Source organism: Nelumbo lutea, chromosome 4 (genome assembly GCF_056320005.1).
Source record: "Nelumbo lutea isolate HS-2025 chromosome 4, American lotus-T2T, whole genome shotgun sequence".
Lineage (NCBI taxonomy): Eukaryota > Viridiplantae > Streptophyta > Magnoliopsida > Proteales > Nelumbonaceae > Nelumbo > Nelumbo lutea.
In genome coordinates, this window is record NC_142687.1 from 55,742,518 (window position 1) to 55,769,945 (window position 27,428).

General features: G+C 38.9%; 2 protein-coding genes across 2 annotated transcripts; both read right to left on the minus strand.

Annotated features, from left to right (window-relative positions):
* Positions 1-16,085: 16,085 nt before the first annotated feature.
* On the minus strand, positions 16,086-17,868 carry LOC148860715 (uncharacterized). Its single transcript, XM_088984958.1, has 2 exons — positions 17,781-17,868; positions 16,086-16,498 (listed from the first exon to the last, which is right to left on the minus strand). The coding sequence occupies exons 1-2, from the start codon at positions 17,866-17,868 to the stop codon at positions 16,086-16,088; spliced, it is 501 nt and encodes a 166-aa protein (XP_088841084.1).
* A 3,594-nt stretch (positions 17,869-21,462) lies between these two features.
* On the minus strand, positions 21,463-26,862 carry LOC148860716 (Cytochrome P450 superfamily protein). The gene is made up of 9 exons (XM_088941792.1): positions 26,639-26,862; positions 25,945-26,269; positions 25,364-25,513; positions 24,966-25,211; positions 24,444-24,533; positions 23,323-23,401; positions 22,500-22,621; positions 21,906-22,033; positions 21,463-21,593 (listed from the first exon to the last, which is right to left on the minus strand). The coding sequence occupies exons 1-9, from the start codon at positions 26,860-26,862 to the stop codon at positions 21,479-21,481; spliced, it is 1,479 nt and encodes a 492-aa protein (XP_088797918.1). The 3' UTR covers positions 21,463-21,478.
* Between the last annotated feature and the right edge of the window lie 566 nt (positions 26,863-27,428).

Sequence of the window (27,428 nt, forward strand, 5' to 3'; positions counted from 1 at the left end):
AGTATATAATTTAAAGGGAAAGCTATAGTTAAAGTCGATTCTATATTTAAAATTAGGTTGCAGGATACTCCAGAAACTAATAAAACTCTTGCAGCTAACTCTTTATTTCAAATTATAAAAAACCATGCCATGTCATCGAAGGCTTATGTGGTTATTACCAACATGGGGCTCTTAGTCTATATTGGACATAACAAAAAGCTTATACCGAAAATAGGTTTTCAATTTCTCCTCCACTCCATTAGTCTCTTGATCTCCCTCCCTTCTCTCTCACTCTCATCTCTTGATCTCTTGCTCCCTCTATCTCTCACCCTTTCAGCTTTGGTCTATAGCCAAATCAAAACCTCTCTCTCTCTCTCTCTCTCTCTCTCTCTCTCTCTCTCTCTCTCTCGTTCTCTATCATTTTCCAATTTGCATAAATTCCATAGCCAAGAGTTTCTTGTGAATTTTTATCAAATTAGTATAATGATTTTTTAACCATGCCAAGTTGGTCTCATGTTCTTTTATACAATCTAATTAATACCATATAAGTGTGTAAGAAATAAAGAAAGAATGAGAGAGGGAGTGAGAGAGAAACTGAGGGAAAATGATAGAAATTAAGGAAGAAGGAGAGATCGATTGAAAAAGAGAATGAGAGAGTTGAGGGAGAACGATAGGTAAAGAGAGAGAGTGTGAGAGAAATTGATATAGAGAACATAAAATACATAAACCAAAAGTCATTTTTATTTATTTTCAAATCACACAGTCGTTGAGCAAATAAAGATGATTGTGAGAGTGAGAGAGTATGAAGAAGATTGAGAGAGAGAGAGAGAGACTAAAAAACCCTTTTATATTTTTCCAATCACCCAACTTTAAAGGGAAATTTCGGTATAAGCTTTTTGTTATGTCCAATATGGATTAAGAGTCATATGTTGGTAACAACCACATAAACCTCCGATGACATGGAAAGTGTTTTATAACTTGAAATGTAGAGCTGGTTGGCAGAGTTTTGTTAGTTTATGGACCAAACTTGTAGCCTAATTCTAAATGTGCAGGTGGCTATAACTATATTTTTCCCTAATTTAAAACTAATCCAAAAGCAAATCTATTTTCTTATCTAGATGGTGGGTTAATGATCCAACTTTTCAAAGAAACCCGTGATGTCATAATTGAATAATAAATATTTAAAAAAGTATAGAACACTAAAAATGAAAATGTACAAAATTTTGTCAAAACATTTGAGAACATTTCTGATGTTATATATTCATCATATTAAATAAAACAAATTGTTAAAATAAAAGTTATTTTTATTTATGATAAAAATGCAATACAAAATTTAATAACAACAACAACAACAACAACAACAATAATAATAATAATAATAATTGTCATTTGCTATAAGCATTAATTTAGTTTATTTTTAATCATATTGTTACTTTTGTTAATTTTCAATTTCTATCTTAAATATGATATATCTAAAATTCAAGTAATTAATAACACATGTGCTTAATTACTAGTTTCTTATAAAAGTGTGAATAAGGTATTGGTTTCTTAAATTTTCATTGGATATAAATTACCCCTTAATCACTTAGATCTCTTGGGGATAAATTTCTATTTTGATAAAGAAATTAATTAAGATAGTCGATATTGTAGTAATGTATAATTATAGAAATCATGTGGATGGAGGCCACAACATCCTTCCAATAAGTTTGCGTAACAAGAAAAATGTAGATTCACCTTTACATACACCATTAAAAACATACATTCTCCTCCCATTCAAAGAAAGAGGACAAAATTTACAAATAGAAAAAATAATTATAATATATGATGGGAAATAATGATTAAAGGAAAAAAAAACCAAGTTGATCAGTTATATAACATTTATAGCATTTATTTAGTCTCGATGCTAAGTTGATTGTTGCTAAAATGGCCACAAAAATGGAAAAAATCATGGCTAAAATAGTACAAAAAACAAAAATGGGTGGACTTGTTAATACAATTATTTTATAAAACCATTGATAAATGATACCTGTAGCAACGATTCATCATGAAAATTGTTGCTAAATGATACTTGTAACAATAGTTCATTATGAAAACCATTGATACAATACACTCGTGGCAATAGTAGTTATTATATGGAACTATTGCTAAAAGTTATTGCTGATGCGTGATCTGGTGCTCCCTGTTGGTAGACAGTTCTGACATTGGGCTAAGTAGGTCACCTGGTCGAGTTGCAAAGAGAGAGAGAGATCTGAGTGTCCGAGTTGCTTTACCTGGGGTAGGCACTCCGATGCTTAAGTTAGTGAAGTGGAGATGTGATTGCAAGAATGCAAGAGAACTAGAGTGCTTGAGAGCTAAATCACGCATACCTTTTGAGGTTGGAGGTGAGGCCCTGAGATAGGCGGCTGCCGTGAGCCTCATGAAACACGTCTGGGATCTCTAACCCGTCTAATTCGGAGGTGGTTTCACACTTGGAGGTGGACTTCATGTACATGAATAGGACTTATCTATCCAGGCCCGAAGAGGATAGGATGATAACTGGATCTTCCGACGTGGCTTTGTGATCCTGGGGAAATCGAAGACGATAACCTACTTAAGGAGGAGGTTGCTCGATAGGTTGCTAGCTAAACTCAGGTTAGGTCGGCAGAAGTAGGTCGCCTCTTACACCATTCTGAGGTCATGCCTAGCTGTTCGTAGTTCAGTCTATCGGGGTGGTGCCGAGGTCAGTGATGCAGTTGTGCAATGTTCGAAGTGGTCTGCTTACGTGGTGTCAAGGTGACACCTAGTTGTTTTGTGATGCCATGTGTCATGATGTCATTAGAGGACCAAATTACCCCTCATCAGTTGCCCCCCACTCCCAAGTTCTGGGTGGTCAGTTTGGCGAGGCAGTAGTTATAACTTGAGGTGATTTGGTCCGTTCTCCATCCTTGTTTGTGGTCCGATCAATGGTTCGGGATCGGGTCAGTTCAATCAGTCAGGCCTAGGTGCAAGGTAGCATACCAGGAATGCATAGACGCCACACAACTATTAGGTCACACAAACATCAAAAATACGCTAAATTGATTTCACCTCGGAATATGAATCGTCACACCCTTGTGAACCGTTGCATCTAACTGATCTCAATCGTCCATAGTTTGGCCCATCCGTCTATAAATAGGACCCTTGGGTGCCCATTTTTTTCATCCCTGTCTTTGGAGTTCCTAGTGAGATTGCGGAGCTCAGCGTTATCAGAGTGGCATGTTGTTCCTTCAAGGTATTGGCCTGGAAGAGGAAGTACTCCTTCCTTGACCTGAGTGGCAGATGGTTGTTCCTAACAACCTGGAGAGAGTGAGTGAGGGAGTCCGGGGAGTAAACTCTGAGTGAGCGGCTGCAAGCAAGGGTGCAGGTCCTGGTGAACTGGAAATTTATGCTAAGTGATTACTTGGCTGAGGAGAAGGTGATCCAGGCCACGCTGAGTCCTCCAGGTAGGTCGTCATCTCAGGCTTGGGTATTTTCTTTTTCTTCTTACAATTTGGCTCACTCTTGAATTTCTTATGCGGGAGACATGTCGGGCATGCCAACTTCCGAGCTATTCCAAGCCATGAAGAAGAATGTGGTTTATTAAGAGGCACCTCAAGTCACTACTCATGAGGCTACTGCGTGAATTGCTAAGACTGTACCAGTTGTCGACCTAGTTGAGGAAGACTAGCCAGAAAGGACCTTGTTAGAGCCCAAGTCCACCCGTGTATCCGAGGATCCCCTTCCACCACCCAAGGCCGGGGCGTCCAGAGGCTCGAATGCCAAAACCGGTCCCGAGGAGAGGCGCACCATCATGGACTTTCGGACTACCATGGTGAGGAACAAGGAGGTCGTCTTTCTTGAAGTGGTTGCGAGGCTTCGCGAGTCACATCCCGGTGAGCTCGGGGGAAATCTTATGCGTTGCCTCATGGTTGTATGTTCCCAACCTTTTCATTGTATTCATTCCGACCTTCATTCTCTACTCATTTGTCTATCTTTTTTGTAGGCGAACACTTTGGCACACTCTTTGCCAGGGCAAGCTGAGGGTAGTTCGGCAAGGGCCCATGCTGCCAAGGAGGAAGTAGTGGAGTACAAATCCTGAGTTGAGTGGGTTGTCCGTCTCATCGATGACCTAAAGGACGAGTTTGTGGTGGAGAGGGGTCGTAATGCGAACCTGATGAGGGAGGTCGAGAAACTAATCAGGGATCTCAGGCACAAGGACCAACAATTACAGGAGAAGTCAAGCAACAATCCAAGTTTCTGGACGACATCCATGTTGCTGAGGTTCGTGTAGTTGAAGAGTTAAAGACTTCACCTAACTTCTTGAAAGAGAGAGAGGAGTTCGGGTCCTATGCCTTTCATCAAGGATTCAAGCTGTGACAGATGTTGGTAGCATCGGTGTGCTTGGAGTTTGACCTTAGCAAGTTAAAGTCCTTAGCATGCATCGACAAGATGATGGGTTAAATCAATCAAATGCCTGAGTCCAAGGAGGAGGAGGACGACGAGGTCAGTGGCGGTGCGAACGATGGACAGATGCCGGTGTGGAAGATGTCGGGGAAGACGAGCCCTGGAATATCTTACTTCTTTGCTTCAATTTTTGAGATGTACTCTTTCCTTTTAATGGAATCGATTTTTTGCATATATTGTGCCCCTCTTTCTCGCCTTGTATTTTCAATTGCCAGAAAATAGGCTAAGAGTCAAAACAACATCCGGAGTTGCTGAGGTGATGAGGTGTATGAGCTGCCTAGGTGCCAAAGCAACTAGACTCGTAATTTCGGCTAAGTTGAAACAATATTGAGTTGTCAAATTGTCGATGTGTCTTGAGGTTGGCATAGGGGGCATTAGAGCTAAAATTTTGGCCTCCCCTTGTGTCAACTTAGCCAAAATTCTCATAGTGTAAATCGACTAAATCGGGTCGCTAGGGCATGTGGTTTCATTTTCACATAGTGAAATTTTATAGTTATAGCGGACGTGGCCTGAACCTTCCGAACTCTTCATAAGTAATACCTCCCTGAGTTGTCAATGTTCCATGCATGGGGTACCTGCCTCCCCTCCAACATTTCGAGCTCGTATGCACCCTCACCAATTACCTTGAGAATTCTGTAGGGGCCTTCCCAGTTTGGACCTATCTTTCCTATGCCAAGCTTAAGTACCATAACCTTCCTGAGTACCAAGTCGCCAACTCGAAATTGGTGTCTCTTAACTTAGGCGTTATAATACCGAGCTACTCGTTGTTGGTATGTTACAGTCCGAATATAGGCTAAGTCACAAACTTCTTCTACTAGGTCAAGGTTAGTCCGCATCTCGTCCTCGTTATCCTCCTCATCGTATGTCTTAGACCGCAAGGTTGGCACCTCGATCTCGGTTGGATTGACAACCGCCGTCTTGTACGTTACGTTGAAAGAAGTCTCCCTGATTGTTGTCTTAATAGTAGTTCGATAGGCCCATAGGACATTAGGCAGCTCGTCCACCCACAAACCTTTAGCTCAGGAGAGACGAGCTTTGAGTATGTAGAGTATCACCTTGTTCGCCACTTTGGCTTGACCGTTTGCTTGGGGATGGGCCACCGAGGTGAAGTTCTTATGGAATTTGATGTCTTCAAACTTCTTCCCGTTGTCTGATATTAGTACCTTGGGGAGTCCGAATTTGTAGACGATGCTTTTCTAGAAGAAGTTATACACGTTCTGAGTTATGATGGATACTAGTGATTTGGCTTCCACCCACTTCATAAAGTAGTCAACGACAACGACCAAGACCCTCCTCAGCTTCCACCCACTTCGTAAAGTCGATGGGTGGACTGTTTCTAAGTTTTGAATTTAGAAATTGTTTCATAATTTCACTTATATGAATTCATAATTTTCATTAGAGAACTAATAATTTCATAAACAATAATGAACTTATAATAAAGGTAAATGTCTAATGGAAGCTATATGAACAATAACAAAATCAAAGTAGTTAAGAAAGAAGAAAATTTGTCATATAATGTGAAATAAAATAAACATATTTTGTAGGTCCATTTTTCTTTCACCAAATATTGTTATGCTCTTATGAACTTGTTTTCTTTTAAGTGCTTTAAAAATGCTACTTACATTTTCTTCCATTCACAACCTTGACATAACGTTCAAAGATCTAGAGTTTCCAAATTTTGGTTGTCTCCATTAACTTAATAATAATCGATATATAATTATATTATATATTAATAATTTATATAAAAAATTATAAGTAATATCAATAACATGTAATATCTTACAACAAAATCTAATCTTGAACAATATTTTTTTCTTGGAGGACTTTCACTTGTATTTATTAATCCAGTAACCGAAGATTCATTTGTACTATGTTTTATGTCAACTACAAAAATTTTGGACACTCTGAAGTTTGAATATTGGTATTGAAAATCATATGAAGAATTTTTTATTTGAAATACAACAGTCAATCCAATTACTCCATCAAAAAGTGCAGTAAATAATTTGTCCTCATTCTCCTATGATAAAATGATAATTTTATAAATTTCCTATCATATAAATGTATTTTGCAAAATCAAATCTTAAGCGTAGTTGAAATCCACTATCGACGGTTCAGGTTTCCATCAGAGAGAGTGTAAATCCTATCATTCACTTTGTCCGACAAAGGGGCCGATCTTATTATTATGACCATTCACTTAAGTGAATTCTCATACTGCCCCAACATACCCAGGTTTTGATCCTCAATGGATCTCACTGGTTGGCATATCAAAGACAGCCTAACATGACACCTAGTGCAATACCATAATCAAGTCTAGGGGTTATGTGTAACTTTCTAGTTTTGCCTATCAATCTCCAAGTTCCAAAGCATAACTAGAAAATTGTCCGGATTCAGTGTTTCAACTAAACACAAAATGCATGTGCTTTGGGTCTAACCCTAGCAGATGAGACAAGTTGTCATAACTTCTTTAGTAGCACATCAGTATTAGCCTTGGCAGGATAATCTCCCCAAATCTATCAAATGACTGAGAATATTTTAAACTAATACGAGCCTCATAAGTGTCTAGTTCGAGGGGTAATTTCACAGAAACATACTAATTTCAACATGAAATAATAATGTACTTTTATTTATTTATAATAAATGCATCTGTACATTAATTTGATTGGAGATAAGGACATACACTGTCTAAACAATACATTTTATTAATAAATAAGAAAATAACTATTTATAATTTCTAACTCATTAATGTTAAACATTCATGCAAACCTTAGATGTGTTATTTGTCTTCAATTCAAATAATTCAGAAATTGTCCTCATGTTGTTTAATATTCTTCCTCCAACGGTAAAGAATAATTTTCAACTATATCTATTTCTCCAGTTGTTGACAATGAATTTGATCCAAAATTATCAAAAAGTTCAAAAAATTTTCAAATATATTAGATAATTTGAACAATAACAATAATAGAATTATTTTACAATATATACAATTCATGCCTTGCTAAGAAATTATTGGCACATTTATTTGGCAAATTTAAGTATAAGTTTGTTGCACTTGTTGATAAGAGATATGTAACACCTACATAAATATTTAACATTCAATATTATAATATAATATAACAGAAAAAATTTAAGAGAGAATGGTTGAACTTACCTTGATATTTCCTTAATAATTTAATTCAATATTAGTAATTTTATTAACAATAGATAAAGAGTTAAAGATTACTTATGGTTTTCCAAAATAGTACTTTTCTACTTCACTATTTGCCCATTTTGCTTATGATTACATTCCTCACTAGATATGGCATTTACTTTCCTAATGACATATATATATATATATATGTATATGTGTGTATATATATAAACTTATTGACTAATAAGATATGTATTATCTTCATTTATGGTGATATTATCAAAATCAATCAATTCAACCAGAATAGTCCACTTAAAATATATGACAAATGCATGTTTTACAGTTTTATAGGACCCTTTACTTTGAACAACATTAAAAGTTTTGAAAAAATATAAAACATCCTCAGACAATAATTTTTCAAATTTATAATACCAATTCTTCCATATAACATGTATTTGTTTTTCCTACAAAAGATTTAAACAAATAATATTTTATTAATAAATTTAAAATTCATAAAAATATAGCATATGGTAATATGTATATTTATATTTTCATCAATTAATAACATATCCAAATTCCGTGGCTCATCGCTATTTTTAAAATCCAATGACTTCCATGAGCGTGACACCCATACTTTAATCTTGTAAAAATTTGAATCTGGTTTTATTTATTGAGATAATGATAATCTCTTGAAGACACATCTTCACTCATCTATTCATTATTTTGAAAATATATTAGACATAAAATTTATATAAAATTTTAAGAAAGAACTCTTGATAACCAATATACTTGAATAAAATTATTGAAAATTTTATGGTAGACAATGTTTTATATATAACCTTTTGACTCATTGTCCTTTTTTTTCAATCAAAATCTTTAAACCATTATTTGAAGTTACATGAGAGGTTGCTATATATAATTGTCCATGAGTAAAAATAGGCAATGACAAATAAATTCCTCATAATTTAAAGTTTTTTATTGACTTTTATTTATTATCATTTCAAAATAGACTTTCACTGAAAATTGCCTCCATCTAAAAGGAAATAGTCAATTTAAATATGTTGGAGTCATCGTTATACTTAAATTGAAAACCTTTGTTCCCAAATTACTTCCTATAATTATTTAAGCTTCTATTATTCTTCTTGCTAACTAAGTAACAGTTAGCTTTGTTCTATTGCATAATCCATCACATTGATTTAAATTTGGAAGGAGAATAATTAAAACTCCAACTTTTAACTTAAGTTCATAATTTGGAATTCCATAAAACTTTAATGTATTTAAGAACTTCGTGGGGAATAAAATATCTTACTTCTCAATTGATTCAGGGATAAGACTTATTGTGTCTGCACTTAAATATATAGATGTATCAGTAGGTAAAGTAGATAAGACGTAGAAATTCACTTTATCCACATTTTCATTCGTAGGTACTAAAATTGTTCTTTTACTCAAATAATTGTGGTCTATGTATCTATATTTTAAATCAAGATATACTATTAACACAATATTCTTAACAAGATTATTCCCTAATTTTTATCCAATTTGATTCATGTTGATCATCCAAAGACACTATAAACAATTTACCATCTCCAAGATTTAATATGCACTTACAAAATTCATTGAAGGGTTTGCAATTGGATCATTTAGGTGTCTAACTTGAAGCATCAAATTTATTGTTATGTGAAAAACAACACATTGATGCCACATATTTGATTTATTAATCGTAGATGAGACGTTTACTTTCCGCGTTTCCTTATTAACAACCAATAAAATTTGTTTGAAATCTCCTCTAAGTAGAACAAGTTTTCCTCCAAAAACCTTTTCAATATAACATTGATCATTTACATGCATAAGATCTTTGAAAGTTTTATCTATAACCTCAAATTCATTTCTGTGAGTCATTGGAGCTTCATCTCAAATTATTAAATCAACAACTTAGATCAATTCAATGAGATGTGATATTTGTGTTATTGGACAACATGTGTTGCTCATCTGATAACTCAATTGAGTTATCTTCTAATATTCTTCTTTGATGATGTAATATATCATCTGAAAATAACTCCCAATGTTTAATCCACAATTCTAAAGGATCTAAAACCTCACAAAATAGTATGATTGTAACAAAAATTTGATGCAGTTATTGATTTATAGACGATAACCCAAATTATTCAATAACTTCATGCCACTCATAACCATCATCTAATAATCTAAGCGTTGAATATGCCAATTTAAAGGTAGGATAGACCATTCCATTCACAGTTCTGATTTTCTCAAAACTCTTTGAACCTCTTACAATATTTAAAAGCATTTGAAGATAAAATCATTCACATGAAATTGAGTGCACATAATACATTCTCCCAATTGATTTACCCAATTTTCTTCTTGTCCAAATTTTGTTTTTTATTCTAGACTCACTTTGTAGGAAAATCAACATATATCAACTCCGACTTCACAACCAGAATGATCCCCTCCACAGGGACTGTTGCTTGGACCCCTTGGTTAGCCACAGGCCCACCCGGATCAGTTGAGGCCAGAGACCCCTAACCACCCTCACGAACTTGCAATGGAGCCACACCCGAGGGCTCTGGTATCCTGTTAGGATAGAAGGAGCAGGGTACCCTCGCAGACCTAGCCCTTTCATTAGAGGAGCACGGCTACACTCCCCCTCATCGATAGCAGGCCGCGTTTCGGCACTCTTTGGCTACTACCTCTTCGGCGGACTGGGGCGAACAGAAATTACACCCCCCTCTGGCTAGTAGCATGGCCTTTGGGAGGAGCTGACACATGGCGCGAGTGGGGGTTCATCCACAACAATTCCTGGAACCCCCAAATAATGTGCAGAGGTATGACAAATGGAGAGATCTACACACCTGCACCCTATCATACCTAGCCACTAGAAACTGAGCGCATCTTGGGAAAGCACGATTGTGGTGCCGGACCCAGAACACATCCTCACTGGAAGTCCTAAAAAATTGGGCACCTACGTTGTCATACCCGAATTGCCAGAGCACCCGATCCGGACGGTAGGTGGAGAGTTGCACCTCACCTGAGTGGTCCAGATAACCAATGACACTAGGCCACAGAATTAACCGCGCCATACTCGCGGTAGCACTTCCCATGTCAAGAGCACACTGATTATCCCCGCCCTCAGGGATAAGCACGCCAATGCAGAATGGCACAGTGCCGCACTATCTATGAATACGACCTCCACACATAACTGTCCAAGGAGGCCAACTTCAGGCTAATCTCATTCGTTTTGAAGCTTTTGTGCCTTTCCGCTTGGAGTCATCATTTCCCCCTACAGACCTCAAAGACCTTTGCCTCCGACTCATCACCATTTAGAGTAGCAATATGTAGATGGAAAGGACGTAGAGACCGTGGCTTCACATTGATCACAAACCGCTCACATATGAACATCCAAATAAAGGGCGCGAAAACATAGCTTGCGTGCCTCTTGCTGGGGTCATTAAGTTGTTGTATAGTGTCGTCTAGCTGCTCGTATAAATACCCAAGTAACATAGATGCCAACGGAAGTTGATGCCCATTGGCAGCAAAGGCGATTAGGGGGATCTGGACAGTGCAGAGACCATAATCAAGTATCCCTAGTAACAGGAAACATGAGGCCACTAGAGGATGTATGTAGCAAGATGACATTGTCAGCCTGCACCTCACACCATAACATCTCTGCCGCTACGACACTCGAACCAATATGCCATCTACTAATCCAATGGCATTTTACCCCGAGAGGTGGATTGGTCCACCAATGCCTTGTAAGGGGGAACTTCCCCAAGAAGTTCTTCACACAACTCTCTCAACTTTGTAGGGATGAATTCGACATGCTGTAAGTGCGGCGCGAACACCACACCCCCAACTAGCAGTGCTAATAATGCCACCACATCCTCCACTATGATAGTGAATTTGCCAAGTGCACCCACAAAGGTATGCGTACGAGAACACCAATGACTCAGGAGGTGCTCTACATACTTCACACCTTCCCGACCTTAGAGAGAGGTGTAGAAATCCACAAACCTAAGGAGCCTAGCATCTTGCAGCATTTGGCAATACATGGGATTCTCGAGAATATATCATGTCCAAGAAGTATAGATGGTGGGAGACCTCGAAGCATCGGTTCGAGGCTCCAAACACTTGTAGGACATAGAAACCTCTGTAGTGTCACAGAGGCACATTAACTCTGTGCCGGTGATGACATCAAAAGAGCCACCTTCGCCCCGAGACACAGGCACAGGAGGAACGATGCAGTGTCGACTTACCTAATGAAGTTAGTAAAGAAGGAACCGGGACTTCCCTAACGAGCGGCCATGGAAACAAACAGAGCAAACACCAAAAATGGGAAGCGAGAAGGAAGGAAAAGAGCCTTTCAAGAGAACCTCAAGATTAAAAGCATAGGCAACAACAAGAGCTGAAGAAGAAACAAAGCGGTCGCTCTTTCATGCTTTATAGTGACCTCCCAATTCTGCACGCACACGAGACCAAACGGCATCGGAGAAGACGATGAGATGTTTGCGCAGTACCCAAAATGACGCTTAGCGGAAATTACCCAAATATCTTTCCTAGAGCGGGACAGCGACGCACATTTAACTTAAAGAATTGCCACATCAGTAACCGTCACCGAATCGTATCAAATACCGAATTTGCCCACACGTGCGATTGAACTACAATGATTTCGGGACGACAGTTAATAGGCCACCACCAGCGAGCACCATGTGGATGTTCCAACAACAAATCTCTCGTTCTAATCGAACCAAATGCCTCATTCAACCAAATCATGTACTCTCGATATCAAAGTAAACATGGTACCGATTTGGCTGCCCAACACAGAAGACCCTTGCCCACATTCTATGTCTGCCTCGATACATTAATAGTCAGACAAGGACTAACGGCGTAATAACCATATACAGATTGGTTAATGAAGCCAAGACCACAGAAATCAATCAAACCCATACTAAAGCCGCTCACCAACCACACACAAAAACACACAATACAAAGACAGTAGATTAAACACACCGGACTACGTAACAAATTCTCTGATTTCATTTCAAAATTGCTTTACATCATTACAAAATATATATAATAAACAAAATACATTATTCACAGAGCAACCCACTCGTTTCGTATTGCTTCTATGTCCCCGACCAAAGGTCCCCACGCCGCATATGCTGTGATTTCACCTATCTCCTTCACTCCACAACCATTCGGCGTTGACAAGTACATTGCGGCTCGAGGGCCGCAAGGCTTCTTGTAGCTTCGGACAACCTTGCTTCCATTGCCTCCACACGATGGTGCACATCCACTAGAGATCGTTCGTAAACCAATGGAGAGTCCCCAAGCTCGACCCTCCATAATATGTGTGCCAATAGAATGACACGTTCCTCAATCTCTGCGATATAAAAATCGATCGCAGATAAACTCTCGCAAGTCCTCAGCCACTGCGCGAGGACCAACCACGACATTTGGTCGTGAGGGAGGTTTATAATCTCTGACATCATCATTGCGATCATATTCAATGCCGTACTGATGATTATGGAGGGCAACTCGACTAGAGGTATCCAGCCAAATCGAATAGCTGCCTCTTTAAAACTCACCACTACTCCTGTTACTACATACCTGTCACCCAGACGAATGCCTCAGACAGGAACCCCGTTGATACCTGCATACCCCAAGGGGGCGATGGCATTCTCCTCACAGTGCCGCCTAAGCAGCTGGCGAACCATGGCATACTCCAGAGACAATGCCCACCCCGCCGGAGACGGCGAATTAGAACCTAGAGATTCATTAATGGCCATCTGTGCATCATTTTGATTAAGAGCCATCTCCAACCGTAAATAGCAAAATAAAAGATACACCAAAATAGGAAAGACAGATTGCATAGACAGTGGCACGAAACAAGACACACTGCACCCTTTTTTTATACACACCCCACGGCCCGGTAGCAGGAGATTCGAAAAGACTCATCCAGTCGAACCATCGCCGAAAGCAGCTTAGGACAGGTAATTAATTCTTATCTCCTGAAAAGACGGGTTAATAAGTAAATATCAATATATAATGATGCAGTTCAAGCCGTCACTGCAACACTAATCACCCAAGGCTGCATAGGGTTATCTATCACATTAGATATGTGAAACAATGATCACAACTACATTACTTCGCCATCAGCCCAGTGCCCACACGGACACCCGTTACTTACAAACGATAGCAACAACCACCCAATGCTGAAAGGCCACACCCACAGACCAAAGCATATAGTGTCTTTTGGCGATCTCCTACCCGCCATAAGTCAGGGGGCTATAACACGCCACTAACGAACAACACTGAAAACAAACCACCAAAAGATAAGGGGCTTAGAGCATAATGAGCCACCAAACATGAACACAAGGTACATGTGATTTATACAAAACCACAAAGCGGGCAGAAACGCTAGACTCAATGCACAAAGGCAAAATTACGGCAAAACTCAAAAACAACAGGGACAATATGCTTATCGTTAAGCTCCCCCTTACCGATAAGCAGGGGGCTAATGTAGGTATGCACAACTCACTCAGACCCTCAAAGAACACCTAAATACTAAGAGTAACACCACATAAGCACTTATGAGCAACTTACAATTAACCCCCACGCTGCGATGAACCCACGGTTCATCACCATCTCTGCGATGAACCTGCAACTTGTTTAGCAAAGCTGTGATAAACCTGTGGCCTATTGATAACTCTGCATTTTGATGCCTTAAGGGCATCAATTTAGGGGTATTTTTGGCCTTAGAATAGTCAAGATGTGCCATTTTCCCAGTTAACTGTAATGTTGTGGCCTCTAAGGGTCTCTGTGCAAATTCTGGGGAAAATATATGAAATTTTCATGGCTGAAATGTAGATTTTGGGAAGCTGGTGCGAAATCCAACTGAGAGAGGGGGTGTTTTTATGAAAAACAGAAAGCAGGAGAGAACCTCCTAATTGCTAAACCCAGTTTGGCACCCCTCCAACTATATTAGCATACTTCCTACGCCTTAGCAGACCCTAGGGCACCTTTTAACCCATTCTTTTCACTCTTAACAAACCCTAGCCACCCTAATTGCTAAATCCTCACCTTCCATCCATTCTAACCATTCTAGGGCACTCTCTTTTTAGCATTCTAACCCTAGGAGCCACCTAACTTCTAATATTCACCATTCAACCTTTAGCCATTAAATCTCAACCTTATATAATATTGGGTGCCTTCTCCTTTTCTTCTCAGCCTTAGGATCACCCAAGGATCACCCAAGAACCATCCTAACCCTTCATTCTAAACCCTAGGGCACCCAAAGTTTTGCAAAAACCCAACTGCCGCCCCTATCTTTTTCTCTAATTCTAGTTATATCCACACTTCTCATTAAAAAGGGCCCTAGGGGCCCTAGAGAAAGGGGGTGGTCAATTCACCTAGTTAACAAGGCTAAGGTTTCTTGAGGAGTTCAAGGGTTGTAGAAGGGAAGGACGCCCAGATCTTGTCAGGAGGGGTTCTTGCAAGCTGTTCAACCATTCTGCAACTATCGCCACTAGATCTGATCAACCATTCTTTTCTTTTCTTTATTTTCTTTTCTGTTATTTTTATTTCTGCAATCTTTTAGATTTAATTCTTGTTTGTTTCTCTATTTTGCAGATCTGAATTCGTTCAGTTCAAGGCTAAGGTGTCTCGAGGGGTTCGAGGGTTGTAGAAAGGACGAACACCCGATTCTTGTCAGGAGGGGTTTCTGCAAGCTGTCTGGCCGATCTACAGCTACCGCCACCGGATCCGGATTCTGGATCATTTTTTTTATTTATTTCTTTTATTTCCTTTGTTGATTCCCATACTTTATTAAATTCTAATTTTTATTTATTGTCTTGTTTAAATTTGAAACATTTAATTTGAGCAATAATAGATTTTATTTTTGTATTTTCTACCATTCTCGATTGCATTCTCTTGCCCGGATCTAAGTATATATTAATTTTTCACTTGCTTCCATGTGGATACGACCCGTTCTCACCCATTTACTATGTTAGTAGTTGTTTGAGAAACGGTAAAAATTATAAATGTTTAAATTGGTGTTCCGGAGTGTTTAATGACGCAATTCCGGACACACCAAGTGTTTAACCACGATAGGTCGGTGATCCCTGTCATCATGTTTGATGAACTGCCCTAGGTTTTGGTAGCTTTCTGTGCCATGCCCAACATCACGGTGGAGGTGATAGTATCAGTTAGGGTTGCGGTTGGTGAGGTCTCCTCTCATCTGGATGGCCACTTGACGTAGCTAGCTTCCTTTATTTACATTAAAATCTTGCCTTGTTTTGCATTTAGGGTGGTGTAGTTGTGGTTTTGGACTGGGGGGTTCTGAATCACTGACCTGATGTAGAATCTCGAGGTGGTGATTGACTCTTTCTGGGTGATCTGCTTTGCCTCCTGCACGACGACCTGATTCTCTTGGTGATTTACTCCTTCACTGCTGGTGCTTACTACTACTGCTTTCTTCTTCTATTCTCTTCCTTTTCTTGGCCTGCTACAACTCTAATCGGGATCCTAGAGCCTCCTCCACCTTGATGAACTTGTTGACTTCTGTAAGGAACGCCTCCATGGAAGTTGGGGGGTTCAACTCGAATTGCCAACGAAGCTCGGGGTGGCAGACTCCCTTTATTGCCACAGTGAGATGTACAACTGGGTCATGGTTTGATGCCTGGAGTCTTTCAAGGTTGAACCTTCTGATGTAGCTCCTTAGAGACTCATTTTCCGACTGGACTACATTCAACAGGCTCGTCACTGATTTTGGGCACTTCTTGCTCGTAGCGAAGTGTGTGGTGAAGAGTTCCACGAGCTGTCTCCAATTATTTATTGAACCAGGAGGCAGTCCTTGGTACCATAGTTTTTCCGCATCTCTGAAGGTCATAGAGAAGGCCATACAGAGGCGGGCATCATCTGCCCCATGGAGTAGAATTAAAGACTAGAATCTTTCACTGTGATCATTGGGATCATTTGTTCCATTGTAAGTCTCCAGGGCGGGCACTTTAAAGTTCTTTGGTCACGGGGCCGCGAGGATCTCTGGTGCCAGGGGGAAGGGCGACTCCATGGAATCAGGATTAGTTGGACAACAACAGAGCTGACTTCTTCTTTCTTTTCTTTCTCAACCTCCATAGTAGGGGCAACACTGATCTTTGTAGTGGTGGGGGCGTGTGCATCTGCGGCATTGCTTCTCCATGTCCCGGTTGTCGAGGTGGTAGGACAGGTCCGGGGCCGGGTCCCTACTCCTCACACTAGGTTGTTGGTTGCTAGGCTACCGGTCATTCTATTGGTGGCGATTCTGGTCATTCTCCGGGTGGTAGTGTTGGTCATTCTAATGGTTGTACTATTGCTGGTTGTTCCATTGGTCGATTGCAAGAGCTTGGGGTGGCAACGGATGCCGGAGAGGTGTTGGACCCCAAGGTGGTGTTGGGCCCCAAGGTGGTGTCGGGCCCTGAGGTGGTGATGGAAGTCGGGGTTGCCAGTGCTGTCGCGGCTGCTGCTGTGGCATAAATGCTCTGAACCTCTCCTCCCATGTGCGTATCTAAAGGTTTATGCTTCTCACATACTGCACCATCTCATAGAATTGCCGCACGTCTATCCCAATGGGAACTGTAGAAGGCTCTACCGCTTGGAGAGGGGCGTTCACATGAAATAGTGTCACGTCTACCTGTTGCAGTGGGAATGCTAGGTTCGACATAACTGGTACTCCTGGAAGAGTCAAGGGCACAGTGATGTGCCTGATCGTCATGGAGGGGATGCCATTGAATGCATGAGAGTAAAAGACTAAAAGACTAAAAGACTAAAAGTAGGAACTTAACTTTTTGTTGGTGTTTATGGAAGATGCCATTGAATGTATGAGAGTAAAAGACTAAAAGTAGGAACTTAACTTTTTGTTGTGTTTCCCACAGACGATGTCAATTGATGGGGCATAACCTGGTTGCTCCTAGATGGAGGGCAGCTCGGACGTCAATCCGCTTAGTTAGCCAGTCGAACTACAAAAATCGAACTTAGAGGACTCGGGGTGGCTTACCTAGTGTGGGTGCTCCGATGCTTAATTTAGTAATTGTATGTAATCTGAAGGTTTGTAAGTTAGAGGGCTAGTGAGCAATATTTACACGTACCTTATGGCATTGGGATTGGTGCCCTTATATAGGCAAGCTTCTGTAGGTCTTACAAAACACCTCCAAGATCCCCTGACCTGTGCTATTAGGAATCCGTTCTGCACTTGGAGGTGGACTTCGTGTGAGCTGATAAAGCTTATCGAGTCCGTCCGATCTGGGCATCATGATCCTGGAGAGGTTGGAGATAGCTAGCTAGCTTCTAGAAGTTGGCTACGTGTCACATCGGCAAGTTGGGCCATCATAAGCTTCTCAGACCTCGTCTTAACCAAGGTGCCCGAGGTACCCGAGCAGACTTGGCTTACTGAGGTGGCAAGAAATGTTGAGTCATCATCCATGTCATCAGGTCGATCTACGTGTTCGTGTGTTGACAGGTCAAGCCAAACTCATCCATGTCATCATATGGATGCCCGAATCTTGCGGAATAGAATGGGCGAATTTCAAAAAAATGTCTCCATCCTATTGGGAATCGTATTCCCTATTTTAGAAAAATCATATTTTTCAATGATCAATCTTGAACCAAGAACCGAACCAGATCTGAACAAAAACAGTAAGAGAGAGGTATACCTGATACGGAGAAATAGTATCTCCCAATGGAGGTGTTCACGCCCAAGGAAGGAACAAAAAACTGCTCCCACTAAAGATGGCACAGTGCAAGATGGAGCAGAATCAACAGCGTTCTTCACAAGAATCGGATCCTTCGCAAGAATCAACTGGATGGCACGTGAGAACTACTTCAAATCAGCCCTTTCACAAAGGACTGATATCAAGATCTAATCTTGATCACTCCTACTGACAAGTGAAGATCGAACTGGCAGATGTGGCGGCGGCAAGAAAGAATTTGCGTAGAGGTGCTGAATTCTTTCTTCTATGACTTCAACTCTAAAGAGGATGTGAATATGTATATCTTCTAAAGGCTGCCACCCCCTCCTCCTTTTCTAATCTTAAAGGGATTAGCTCCTAATCCCATTAGGAGTTCCTGATCCAAATCATATTTGGATCAGAATTCCCTTTAAGTGATAAGGGTAAACTCTTATCTTATCTGCATATTAGATCAACCTTAGGAGGTTTCCAGATCTGAATGTGATTCAGATCTGGACTCTCTGAGTGGATAAGGTTAAGACCCAATCCTATATGCTAATCTAATCTCAGAATTCGCTCCTTATTTAACTGATCAAATCAGCCCAGTTCGAAATGAGCTTTAGGCCCAATAAGGTTATGTGTTCACTTAGCCTTCTAAACTGCTGCCCAGTTGAGCTTCCTTGTATGGCGTGGGACCCAAACATTGATCTACACATCAGCCACATGGGTTCAGCACAACCTTTGTTACAAGGCCTGGCCGAATATACTGTTATGGACAGTGCACCCCCTGAAACCCATCACATGGGCTCTATGGGCCCAACACTTACTCTAAGTGGTCCTTGGGCCAAGCCACCTTGTAACACCCAGGGACTATGGGCAGATGCAAGATTAGCTCATCAAGTATTACCCTCAATGGTCTTACACTTAACCTCTCAGCCCATAATGATCAAACACTGCCCGACAAGAGATGACATCTCCCTCAGCTGCAAGGAACAGTGTTGCACTCTCCACTTACATGGATCCCGGGAATTATAACATTTTGCAAACGTTTAGAAACCGTAATATGTATAATTTTATATCTCATATAAAATATATTTCGCAAAACAAATCTCAACGATTGAAATCGACTGCCGGTAGTCTTGGTTTCCATTAGAGATAGTGCATCCCTGATCATTACCTTTGTTTGACAAAGTGGCTGATCTTGTCACTATGATCACCCACTCAGATGAATTCTCGGACTATCCCAACATATCCAAGTTTTGACCCCTGCTAAGGATCTCACTGATTGGCATATCAAAGACAGTCCAATCTGACAACTAGTGAAGTATCATAATCGAGTTTAGGAGTCAGGTGTAACTTTCTAGTTTTGCCCATCAATCTCCAAGGTCCAGGGCAATACTGGAAATCTGGTCCGGTTCAAAGATTCAATTAATCCTACACTGCATGTACCTCGGGTCTCACCCTGGTGGCTGAGACAGGCCACCCCAACCGACTTGGTGGCACATCAGTGTCAGCCTTATCAGGATAGGTCTCCCCAGACCGACCTACTGGCTGTGAACATTCTAAACCAACACAAGTCTCGTAAGTGTCCGGTTTAAGGGTATTACACAGAAACACACCACATGAACATGAATCAAATATGTAATTTATTCATTTACAATAAATGTCATAAGTACATCAAACTGATTGGAGCTAAGGACATACAAAACTGTCTAACAGGCTACATGTCACCTCGGTAGGTTGGGCCATCATAAGCTTCTCAGACCTCGTCTTAGCCAAGGTGCCCGAGGTACCCGAGCTGACCTGGCCTGCCAAGGTGGCAAGAAATGTTGAGTCATCATCCATGTCATCAGGTCGATCTACGTGTTCGTGTGTTGACAGGTCGGGCCAAATTACCCCTCATCAATAAGTAATTTTATTAATGATGAGGATGGAATATAAAATTTAAAATCAATCTAGAAATAAAACGATTTTACTCTTTGGGTGGTGGTTTAGTAGTTTGAGTCAAATGGATCAACCCATGATTTGATTGTTAAATAATAAAACTTTTAAAAATAGAAAAGCATAAAAAATCATAAAAATGTAAAAGATATAGAAAATTTTGGACATATCTCTAATATTAAATATTAATTATATTAAATAAAAATTAAGTGTGATAGGCAAGAATTATTTTTGTAAAAGTAAGTGAAATATAATTTAAAATTGATACGGAAACAAAGTTGTTTTCTTATCTGAAAACAAAAATTTGGGTCAATGGTCGGACTTTTCATGTCAAATTATGATGCCGTAATTAAATAATAAATATTTAAAAAGATACGACACAAAACTGAATAAGCGTAGAATTTTATAGAAAATATTAGACGCGTCTCTAATGTTATATATTTATCATATTAAACAAAAATAGTTGCAAAAAAAAATATTATTTTTATTAATGATGAAATAGAATACAAAATTTAATATCATCCCAAAATCAAAATGGTTTTTCCATCCCGGTAGTGGATGAGTAGTTCAATCATATAAGTCAAATGGGTCAACCTACAATGTCATAATTCCAACAATAAAGCTAAAAAATAAATACAAAAACAGAAGGTTGCAATAATAGAAAATTTGTAGAATATGTGGATACACTATCATAAAGCAGATATTGGCGTTAGTTTTGGTGGAAATCATAAAAGTTAATTTAGTTATGTAGCGTTAGCTTATATCTTTACCATTTATTTGCATACGTGCATAACATGTGCCCTGACACTAGTGGTTATCATTTTTATAATGCCCGTTGATTGGTTATAAGTTTTCTCTGTATCCTGTCTCAAAAATCATTAGATATTTTGGACGGAGCCCTGACTGTCAAACTGGGACAATATTGACCCAAACTCAGTCTGAGGACAACCTTTGGCTCATATTTTGGCCCTAGTCCAACCATGGTTCTCTTAGGCCAGACCTGGGCTGGGTTGGTCCAGCCGAGCTATCTAGGCCCAATTCCCAAGTCCAGCAAAATTCCAAAATAATCACATGGAATAGAATCTGTAACTAAGTTCCTTCTGACGTAATTATAACTCATGTTGGTTATATAAACATTGCATTTCACTCTTTTATGACTATATTGAAATATATTATACAAATCACATTCAATACACACATGTGAGAAGGTACAAAGGAATGAAAAGTGGGTGAGAGTAGGGGAAATGCAATATTTTCAGTGCATTGAAACGGGAACCTCATCTGCTCGCTTGTTTATGCGGATTTGAAAGCCATTCACTAATCTAGCAGAAGGAAAGAATGACATCCGGTCTTCCTTAATCTGGGTCCACCTGATCAAACCATCAAGTGCAAAATTGGTTAGAGAGAGAGAGAGTATGATTTTTAAAACCGGATAGGACTGGATGGTTGGACTGGAAAAACCAAGAATCGGTCATTTGATTTATTCAACAAATTGCTGACTCAGGCGGTCGAATTATTCGAATAGTTTGGCCAGTTTTTATTTTTTAATTTTTTTGTTAGAACAAACCATCTATTTGATTCAAATGGTCGGACCGTTCGACCTGAGAACCAAACCCCTGACTAGTTCATTGTCTGATTCAATTTTAAAAACCTTGAGAGAAAGAGAGAGATTTAGATTTTACCTGTATTGGGTGACGAAGTAATGGAGAAAAAAAGCAATTTGAAGTCTAGCCAACTCAGATCCAGGACAAAATCGAGCACCACCCCCAAATGGAGTATAGAAGGGACTACTTCTCCAATTTCTCTTTTCCTTCACTCAACATGAGCCACTAACATTAGATGGGAAACAACTCTTGTTTTCTTTCTATGTATGCAATGGATGAATTAAATGTCTCTGTATTTGCATTGCATGCATGCTGTGAGTGTTTGTATTTGTGTGCACTGCAATTCCATTTTCATTTGTGCTAATACAAATGTATGAGTGTGTAAATGACAAGAAGGCAAATGTTGGCTCGTTTTTACTTTGGATTTTACTTTTCTTTTTTCAGGTTTTATTTTACCTTATCTGGACTGCAAATAAACAAATTAAAGCAAAATTTGAAACAAAAACATATCAGAATTTGTAAACAATCATTTATATATTCCCATACTTTTGCACCAATGCAAATGAAATTGCACTGCAAACAAACTTGACTTAGAAGAATGATTAATGGCAAACCAAAATTATGGAATGAGATCCAATCAAATAGGTCGATCAAAGGGTTTTCAGAGCTAACCTGGTTTTCAGGGTCCATCCATCTCCAAGGATTGAAATTGAGAGCTCCTTTGTACAAGCTTTCATCCAAGTGGACTGCTGAAAGAAATGGAACTACAAAGCACCCTTTTGGAATGATAAAATCTGCCCAATAGACAGCAAATTAACCCGGGTTTTAACTTTTCATTATGAGATCATAAAAGAAAATCCTTATTAATATTAAGGCTGTATTTGGTTGCAGTGCAATTTGATTTGCACTAATATAAATGCTTGAGAGTGCAAATGAAAATAAAAAATGCAAATTCTTGTTTAACTTTGTTTTAGGTTTATTTTATTCTATTTTTTGTCGTAATTTACTTTATTTGCATTGCAATCAAATAAAATAAACTAAAATTTGAAACAAAAATAGGTCACGATTTATACTCAAATCATTTTCACTGCCATGATTCTGCATAAGTGAAAATTTATTTGAATTGCAATCAAACATAACCCAAGGTTCAGAATATTGTATCGTATTGGAAGCTGTCCGAAGCCCCAAATAAGGGGTATTTCGAACTTTGACCATTTTCAGGGGTAGACATGCTTAAAACCGACCCCTGATATAATATGAAAAAAAAAAAAAACTAAAAAAGAATTATTAAGTGTAAAGTGTCAACCAGCTGATTGGTAAGATCTTTTGCTGGTTCTAGTGAAGATTTGGGATTGAATCCCTCTTACACCTGAGTTGGGGGATGAATTACCGAATTGTGTAGTCCTTCAAAAGAAGAAGAATTATTTAAGTAACGAAACATCCAATAATACATATCGGGTGTATCAATACTTTAAAGTTTAAACCATACACATACCTTTATATTGAACTTCCACTTTTGCTTCTCTCATCAACCAAATTGCAATCCCCCCAAGTCGAAGAGTTTCATCGATAACCTGCATGCATGGGTTGCACAAGTCACAAATGGGTCATAAGGCTGTAGGAAACCAGACCCATCCAGATGACCGGACCGGGCCAACCTAGGATATCAAATTCCGTTTTAAGCCGCAGGTGAAGGCGGGAATATTGGATCAATCCTTGGAAATTCATCCCAACAACTTAATTACCAGCTGTCTAGCGGGCACCATCTGCTCTGGATAAATTAAAAAATGGGTGACTTACTTGGACACTTATAGTTTTATAATATTTACTAAAACCTACCCTCTAGTTTGTGTATAATATTAAAACACTTTCTATAATTTACAAATTACAATTACTTTAATGAAATATTTATATAATTTCTCTTAAAATGAGTGAAAAGCATGAAAGGGCATGGATCGAGAATTTTTTATTCCAAAAATACCCTTAAAAGTTCTTATATCATATGCTGAGTTATACCGTGGAGGTGGGAGAGGGTTTTTCTTAGGGGTGAGCAGTATTTGTTTAAAACTGAAAATTTTGGTTTCAGATTTTTCAGATTTTGGTTAATTAAATTTCAGTTTCAGTTTTCAGAATTAGAAATTTAATTAACTGAAAAAACCAAATTTTATTATGTGATATATTATAATGAAATTTGGTTTTTGGTAATTTCAGTTTTCCTATAATTCAAATATTTCAATCCGATTTTCACTTTTTAATTTTCATTTATTTAGTTTGATTTTTAACCGAGATGCACACTCTAGTTTTGCTCCCTATAGGTTGATAGGAGAACTATTGGAGTTTTACCAAAAAAAAAGAGAACTACTAGAGGTATTTTTGAAATAAAAAGCCCCTGGACATTATTATGAAAGGTGGATTAGGTAAAGTGGTTACAAATTATAGGGACATTTTAGTAATATACAAATTTAAATTTAATTAGAGAGTAGGTTTTAGTCGAATATAGGAATTAACGCTCATGTAAATGACCCTTAAATAATTAAAGGTATTGATCAAAAGCTGGTCCAGCACTTTTCTTGAAAATTGGGTTAGAGCTCTCTGAAGTCTGATCTGATAACTTACACACTGGGTGAACGCCATTGATTTGTAATCTTCCCATGTAAGCATGACTGGATCATCTGAAGTAGCACTTCTTAGCTTATCTTGTTCTTCCTATTGAAACAAACGAGATGGGCGGAGGTTAAACTCAAGTCCACGTGATAAAAGAATTAGGATTCGTTTGATTCACAGTTGGAATCAGAATTGGAGTGGTCTATTTACATTGAAATCAGTAAGAATGGGATTTCATTCTCAAGGGAGGGGTAGGGAATGGCCACTCCCTCAAATGGGAGAATGACATTCCAGTTCACAATTGGAATCAGAATCGGAGTGGTCTATTCACATTGGAAGCAGTAGGAATGGGATTTCATTCTCAAGGAAGAGGTAGTGAATGGCCACTCCCTCAAATGGAAGAATGACATTCCAGCAAGAATTCTGCCCAACCAAACAGTTGGAATAGGGATAGCTAGGCAGACCCCTATTGCTGTGAACCAAACAGGGCCTTCATTACAAATTACAATGTATATATAATACACATATATGTACCATTAGTTGATTCATAGCCTTGGGAGACTGAGTGAGGAAATAAACAGCAAAGAGCATGGTCTTGGCCGTCGTTTCGTTTCCGGCGAAGAGCAGGTTAATGATGAAGTCTGCAATGGCCTCATCTGGTAGGCTCTCTTCTTCTATTAGTCTCCCCAGGACGCCATTGCTGCCTGATTCCGTTGCTGGTTGTTTCCTCTTCATGAATTCTATTTTCTTGTTGATCTTGTTAATGATAGTCTTCCTTGCCTGCAGCCACAGTTCATTTCCACAGAATGAAAGCACAACGTACTACTTGATCAGTACTACTACTGTTTCTGTAATTTATTTTCAATTTTCTGGGTCACAAATATATGATACAGATGATGATCAAGGCTTTGAGTTTGAGAATAATTTTGAACCTGCATGGCAGTGTGGAAAGCAGAACCCGGAATCCTGATGGGAACAGAAAGACAACCATCAACGAAGTTGGAGAACAACTTTGCCATCTCATTTATTTCTGATTCACTCGATGTACCCAGAAGTTGATTAACCATCAAATGAATTGCCACCTGTACTAGTGAACATTAATCAACTTAATCAGTTCAGTTATCTTCACGAATATAAGCCTAATTTCAAGCATCTGATAGCAGCTAGCCATCTTCATCCTTTTAATAGCCTTTTACTTCTTGGTGAGTAATTAATGGGAACTTATTTCTATCTATTTCTTCAAATTGAACACTTGCTGGCTAATTAGCTGGGATCAGTCAGTCATTACTCTTGTGATTGATAAGCCCATTTGGAGATCATATCTCTGATCAATGGACTTGTTTCTGGGATGTGTTCAAGAAATTAACAAAACAGAAGATTATAGGGCTGAAATAAGATCAGCTCTGGGACTGGCTCTGATTAATTTTCTAGCCTGAATATTATGTGTACCAACTTAACTGGGTGGAAGCTGTTATTAATCGGAAGAAGTAAGTGAAAGAAGAAGACTACTTACCTTTCTGCAAACGTCCTGAAGAAGAATAACTTGATTGTTTTGGAAATTGTTCAAAGTCTGAAGCATAACCATCTGGATATCCGTCAAGAAATGGAGCTTAAGCTTCTCAAGCCTCATCATATTTGAAGCTATTCCATGGAGTTTTCTTTGTTGCTCTCCTTGGACAGTAATAACACCATTTTTTCCGACCAAATCTCTGAAAGACTTTGGGTAACTCGACTGGAACAGTTTTCCTTCGTTTTGCATTATGAACCGGTTAAATGTGGGATCGGCCGAAACAATAGCCCATTTGCCAAAGAGGCTGCATGAGAAAATCCTTCCATACCTGCAGGCAAAATTAACTCAGTATTGAATTGAAATCCAGTTTGAAGAGAAAAGAAGAATCTCAAATTAATGGATGAAATTTAACTCAGTGGTTGAATTGAAATCCAGCTTGATGCTGCAACCCCATGAATTAATCCCATTTTTGTATCTTATTCTGAGCTAGCTACCTCCAAACTAGGTTTGTTAATTACTTTCAAAGTGGTAGAAATGTAGAGGGTAGAGGAGAAGGATAAAGAAGAATTTTCATCAGCAATCCACTGCAAACGAAAACAAGCAAAGAAGAAATGATGAAGAAAGAATTTATTCATTTTAATTTCTTCTTCTTTTTTTTTTCTTTTTTTTTTTTTCTCTTCATCTGTTTTTTCCATACCTTTTCACCTGTTCTTCCACAAAACGAGGCGGATGAGAGCTTGCTACAGAACTGATCCAGTTAATGCTATCACCAAGCAATGGCCAACCTCTTCTCCCAGGCGGCAATTTTGAAGTTCTTCCATCAACTCTTTCTCTTCTATCTTTCAGAAGTTTTACAAGGAAGACAATGAGCAATAATGTTCCAATGGTCAATGACCAAGCAAGAGGAAAATTTTCTTCCATCTATAATTTCTTCCTAGATAGATAGCAGCTGAAACCTGAATAAATATATAACACAGTAATTATATCTCCTATTAAATATGAGAGTGGAGTCATGTGTGAACAGAATATATAATGGCGTGTTGATGCAATCATCTTAGATTGATCAGGCTCTCCGTTAAGCAAACGAGATAGATTATTCAGTGGACATAAGATTATTTCAATAGAAAATAGGATTGCAGGTAACCTTAACGATTTTCTCTTATTTGAGATTGAGATCCACTGTCAACACCACTGCACGTAAGAGTGAAAATAAATTATTATACATACATATTCCTGTAACAGAACTCTAGTTTCATTCTTTTAATTTATGACTTGGGTTCTGTTTGTTTGCAGTGCAAATCTCAATTGGATACAGTTTTTGCTCTAAGAGTTCGGTTTTGCATCTATTTGTTTGTAGCTATGATTTGCACTCCTATCCAGTACAAAATTTGTACTTTTTATCTCATTTGCACTCATTTGTAGTGCCAAGTATGCATCCTAGGCTGTGTTTGAAAACAATGCAAAAAGGTGTGAATGCACATATGTAG